The sequence below is a fragment of the Marmota marmota genome, unplaced genomic scaffold, assembly GCF_001458135.2.
Source record: "Marmota marmota marmota unplaced genomic scaffold, marMar, whole genome shotgun sequence".
In the NCBI taxonomy this organism is placed as follows: Eukaryota; Metazoa; Chordata; class Mammalia; order Rodentia; family Sciuridae; genus Marmota; species Marmota marmota.
Window position 1 is genome coordinate 1,918,983 of NW_025999983.1, and position 5,628 is coordinate 1,924,610.

The window sequence follows — 5,628 nt, forward strand, 5'->3', positions numbered from 1 at the left end:
CTTTGTCCCACTGCCAGCCTCCAGCCTCGGCCCCAGCTCTGGTGTGTAAAGAGCCACACGGTCAGCACACATCCATTCCCTGGATGCCTACTTCATGTCCAGCTGTGTTCTGGGCACTGGAGATGCCACAGTGGACACACAAAGCTCCTGCCCTGGGAGACTGCAGAGCTGGGCGGGAGAGCCACGTTCCCCGAGGCGTGTCCTGCCCCCAAGTGCAAAAATAGTTGGTTATTCCACAAGCTGCAGATTAAATATGTCCCCAAAGCTCTCTCTTGCCAAGGTAACGAGGGCTGGGAGGCTGGGGTTTGGCAGGTGACTTGGTTAGGAGGTGGAGGGCCACGCCAGGATTAATGATGTTATTAGAGGTCCCAGGGGTCCTCACCCCTTCTACTGTGTGAGGCCATGGCAAGCAGGAAGAGGCCCTTGACCAGAGTCCAGTTGGCCTGGGCCTTGGGCCTAGGTGTCCAGCCCCCAGACGTGTCTCTGCCTGAACAATTTCTGTGCCCGTGATTTGCTGCAGGAGCCAAGCTAAGACTGCATGAGAGCTGCCTCCCCAGAGACCAGGTGCCTGCAGGCCACCTCTCATGAGAAGCCATGTGCAAGGCGAGGCTGCAGCCGGGTGGCCACCGACCTCTAGGGCCCTGTCTCTGGGCCAGGGGCATCGCTTCATGGACCTGTCACCACAATGGGGATTGGTCTGGTCACAACCCCATCACACCTCCCAGAGTGGTGCCCATCCTGAGTCCCTTGTGGGTGACTGAGGTCAGCCTGGGAGTCAGCTGGCCCTGCATGCTGGATGACGTCCCCGCCCTGCTCCAGATGGCCTCTTCCTCCTGCTCCAGCACCACTCAGGCCCCGCAGCCTCTGGCACCCAGAAGACCAGGCCCCAGCACCAGGGAAATCATACCGTTCAGGACACTGCCCGTGGTCCCAGATGCTCTGTGATGGTGACTCCAGTTTCTACTGAGCCTGAACCCTTGGCTGCCTACTTCAGGTGCACATGGTGACAGCAGCAAAAGGCAGATGGGAGAAGCCACATGCTGCCAGCAGCCCCAGCAGGTCCACAGGAGTCGGGCACGGGCAGTGTTAGGTGCAGGCCAGCACCCAGGCCAAGGGCTGCTGGGGACTCTGGGGACGCTGGGGAAGTGGCAAGCCATGGGGGCCATGGAGGCTTGGGCAGGTGAGGAGCCCAAAGGTGCTGCCAGTCTGAGGCCTGTCCTGCAGCCAGGGGCCTCCATTCGCCAGCAGAAGGGCTGTGAGCCGAGAGCTGGGCACAGACACATGTCCCTGGGAGTCAGCCCTGTGACCAGAGGGTCTGACACCAGCATCCCCAGCTTGAGCCTGACTCTGAGGCCGGAAACCTCCAGGTGGTCATGGGCACCCTCTGCCAGGAGGAAAGAATTAAGGCTGGGAAATCTGAAGTAGGTCTGAAGGAAGTTCAGAGAAAAATAAAAAACCATCCAATCCCAACTTTCAAAACCTGGAAAATAACACTAATAATCCCAAGATTCCGAGTCAGCACTTTTATGAACTGGTGGCCTGAGTAACGAGCCACACACAGCCTGGGGCCTTTGCAGACGGTCCTGTGAACCACGCTCTGAACCACGTGGCTCTCCTGGCTTGGCAGGCCAGCTCCCAGCAGTGAGCCTGAGGCATGTCCCCTGTGCCGGGTAACTGGTGACATGATGAGGACCCAGGGCTGAGAAAGGGGCTGCGGGATTGGGAGGTGTTTCTGCTGCCCCCTGGTACTCTGCTTTGGGGAGGACATGCCCATCCTGTGACATGGCCTCTGCCCTGTGCTGTCCAGTCCCAGAAGTGTACCACCCCTGCAACCTGGCCTGAGCCCTGGAGGCCTCCCGCCAGGCCCGAGTTAGATGGTCTGCAGCTGTGGCCCCAGGGCTGCACGAGCCCCCTGCATGCCTCAGGCCCCGTGTGGTCAGCCATGATGAGGAGGGCGGTGGTGCCCAGTGGAAAAGGATGGGGTCCCAGCCCCCCACAGCTGCAAAGTCGCCTGCACATTTATGAAGCTGTAACTGCCTGCGCACATTGCTGAGCCCGCGGCTTAACCTGCCTCGGGGGCTGCTGCACGTGCTGCTGCCTGAGCCCCGCTGCTTGGCGTGGAGGACCCTCTCTGGACCCGGGAAGGCACCGGAGGCCCGGCTCCTCCTCCTCCAGCCACAGAGCAGCCGTCCAGGCCGTATTGTCATGGAGCTGTGCAGGCCGTCCCAGAGGCTGGACTCTAGCTGGCAGTCTCCATCCTCCAAAGGGGGTGCTGACCAGGGCACAGAGGACAGGAACACAAGAGCAGGCTCTGCTCCCCAAGAAGCAGCATTTACAAAGTGAGCGTGCCAGCTAGGAGTCAGAGTGCGGAGGGTCCACGCTGCATCTGGGTGAGGCAGGAAGTGAGACCCTGGCCTGGGGCTGACCCGTCGACCTCTAAGTGTCCTCTCCACCCACCTCGCAGATCAGAGATTGCAGCCGCAGCAGGGCTGCCTGGTGGTTGAGGTCACTTGGCTCAACTCTCCATGGGCCCCAGGCCCGGAGGAAGGACAGAAATAGAAGGCCCATAGGGCCCAAGTGGGTTCTTGGGTCAGCCAGCAGCCCCCTCTGCCTCCCATCTGGAAGGACACAGGGTGCAGGTCCCGGCCTCCCTGTGACCTGCTGCTGCTGCCCACAGCTGTGCTGAGAAGTCAGGACACCCAGGGCAGGGCCAAGGGGACTGGCAGGGGACGTCTTGAAGAGAGGCTGTGACCGGCTCTGGGAGGGCTGGCAGAGACCAGCTGGGGCTCCCGGCCCATCCCAGACACGAGGAGAAGCAGCCAGAACGAAAAGGTGACCCCACCGTGGGTGGGGGCTGGACAGGTCACCCTGGCTACTCAGGGAGGACTCACTGTGCGAGGCCCTGGTCCTGGCCACTGTCCTCACAGCAGGCACTGGGTCCCCACCCTCAGCCATGGCCTCATGGCACATGGTGCCTGCTCACCCTCAGCAGAGGACTCAGGGCCCCATGGGAGCCAGGCAAGAAGAGGAGACGCCATGGCCATGGCATCCCTGTCGGTGAACGGGAACCCAAGCCCCGGCTGGTGTGCTGGGGGCCAGGCAAGTCCTTGAGGAGCAGAGGGACCTCGCGGTGACCCTCAGCCACGCTGCCTCCACCTCGGCTGTGGGGTGCTGTGCTGGGAGGGACTTCCCCGGGCCCTTTCTCCAGGAACACTTGCAGTGCGGCGAAGTCGAGGCCGGTGGCTGGGAGCTCGCCTGACCCCATGTGAGAGCCTCGCTTGCCTCGTCCTCCGCCTTCCTGCGCCTGCCCGTGGGCTGTGACTGCATGTGGGGCGCGCGTGCACATGTGAGGACATCTTTGTGTGGGCAGGATCCTGTCCAGGCCCTCACCACGCCTGCTCCCTCAGTGGGCACGTTCCTGCCCTACGTGGGCTGGGCTTTTGCTCCTCGAGTGTCTCTGAAGGGAGCTGGTCTGACCCTCCCCAGGCCAGGTGAACCCCTTCTCTACCCCTTCTCGTCCCCGTCTTGGGGAAGGCAGCCTGTGCCCGCTGTGTGAGGCCTGGTCCTGGCCACTGTCCTCACAGCTCCGGTGCCTTTCCCACCCACAGTCCCCAGTTGCACATGGATCTCTGGGCGGGTCTTTCCCTGCACGTCACACTGTCCTGGGATGAAGCCTTCAGCTTGACAGAAGTCCCCGAGTGCACTCACTGCAGAACTGTTATGCCTGGTCCCAGCCCCCGGGAGAGGACGAACCCAGGCTCTGGGTGTGCTTGGTTCTTTACTGCTGTGCCGCTGTGGCTCCCAGTGACCACATAGGGCTTAGCCAACAGACACACAAGTCCACATGGCCAAATAAACAGGACGGCAGGATGCTGGCAGGCCCCTGTGTAGAGTCCACAGTAATGAACCCCCGGCCCTGGGCTTTTCAGGCACCTAAGACACCAAGGCGGAATTACCCGTGGGATCCACCTGCCTGCAGCCCCTGGAGCCTCCTGGGAGGAAGGCAGGGGCCACTGTGGTGGCAGGCAGATGAGGCAGAGGAGCAGCCCCAACCAAGGCACCTTCCCTGCCACCAGCAGGGCCGTGGCACCACAGCACTTCTGGGCCAGGCTGGGATGTCTCGGGAAGAGAGCACGGCCTGGGGCGGGAGGGGCCTCAGCCTCAGGGCAGGGGTCTGTGCAGGGAGCCATCCTCTACCTGGTGGTATGTCTGTGCAGGACGTGACAGGGTCTCTGGGTTGGGCCTGGGAGACCGCTGGGCCCAGAGTGCAGGAGAGGCCTGCATCTGCAGGACCCTGAACTTCTGAGCAGAATCACAAAAAGCAAGGTCCAGGAGAGGCCATGGTGCAGTGGTGCAATGGTGAGCTGCAGCTTTGGGTTTAGGGCCCGTGCAGCCAGTGTAAGTGCAGGAGGCCAGGCTCCCCCAGGGCCTGAGGCTGGCCAGACACCCTTCACATAGGCTGCTGCGCTGCCCCAGGGTCAACACCACTGACTCCTGGCTCTCCTGGACGCTGGATGTCCAGACCCTGACTTATCATTCGGGGAAGGAGCTTATGGGCCACAGACAGGCACGAGGAGGACCCCCGTCACCCTGAGCTGACGTCCGAGCTGGCTTCACACCTCCCACAGGGGGAGACCGTTGGAAGCTGGCCAGGAAGTGGGGGTTGGAAGAGAGAAGAGGCAAGGGCCAAGACCGCCCTGCCCCGGGCTGGCCACAGGGCAGTGGTGTTGGGGTGAGCCACCCTCAGGCTGGCAGGCGCAGACGGAGGCACCTGTGGATAGTGTCTACACCACAAACTCCTGCAAGGACGCGCCCTCCCTGAGCAGGTCCAGGGAGAGACAGTTCATGGACCTCTTGCCACCGAGGGCAGCCCTGGCCTCCTGGGGCACCAGCAGCCCTGCCAGGGCGCAGCTGAAGGCACAGGTATGAGAGGCAGGTGCAGGGCGAGGGGCTGGCTGGAGCTGATGCGCGTGGTCCAGGCTGCGGCTGTGCAGGGCCTCCCTGCCGCTGGGCTCCGCCTCCCGGACCTGCAGGGAGAAGCCACCCAGGGCTCTTTACTCAGCAGCGGGCGCCAGCCCAGCTGCTGTCACAAGCCTGTGCTCCCTGCTGGGTGTGCTCTGCCTCTGGCAGGAGGACTGGACCCCTGCAGGGCTCCCACTGCCTGGCACGGCCTGAGGCCCACCTGCCCCCGCCCGGGGGGCCCTGCTCCGGGTGCTCGAGGCCCCTGACTCCAGCAGCAGCAGCTCTGCTTCAACCCTGCTGCGCCTCCCCACCCCGCCACCCTCCACCGCCAGGTCCTCTGCTACCATCACACAGCCCCTGGCTGGCCTCTGCTGCGGCAATCAGGGGTGGTGGGCCCAACCGGGGGCTGTCCCAGAGAGACCCCACACGTGGCAGAGGGGGATGGAGGGAAGAATGGGGACAGTCACATACATGGCCACCTGTGGGCCACACATGGGTCACATGCAGGCCACACTGCCCAACCTGGACCTAGGGGCCCTACCTTGTGTAGGACCTCGGTGCTCTGGCCTCTGGTCCTGGCCAGCGGGACCTGCTCCACTGTGAAGGGCCCCGAGCAGGAGGCTGAGGAGGAGGAAGGGGCCTGAGCCGGGGGCTGGCAGGGCCCGT

The 5,628-nt window shown here is 63.4% G+C and overlaps 1 protein-coding gene across 7 annotated transcripts in view; it reads right to left on the reverse strand.

Annotated features, from left to right (window-relative positions):
- Positions 1-1,508: 1,508 nt before the first annotated feature.
- Positions 1,509-5,628, reverse strand: part of Frmd1 (FERM domain containing 1) — a 29,696-nt gene continuing 25,576 nt past the window's right edge. For all 7 annotated transcript variants that reach the window (XM_048805817.1, XM_048805815.1, XM_048805816.1 and 4 more), the window contains 2 exons: positions 5,504-5,583; positions 1,509-5,027 (listed from right to left, as the gene is read on the reverse strand). In XM_048805817.1, the coding sequence (XP_048661774.1) occupies positions 4,785-5,027; positions 5,504-5,583 (323 nt within the window). In that variant the 3' untranslated portion in view covers positions 1,509-4,784. The remainder of the gene's footprint in view (positions 5,028-5,503; positions 5,584-5,628) is intronic.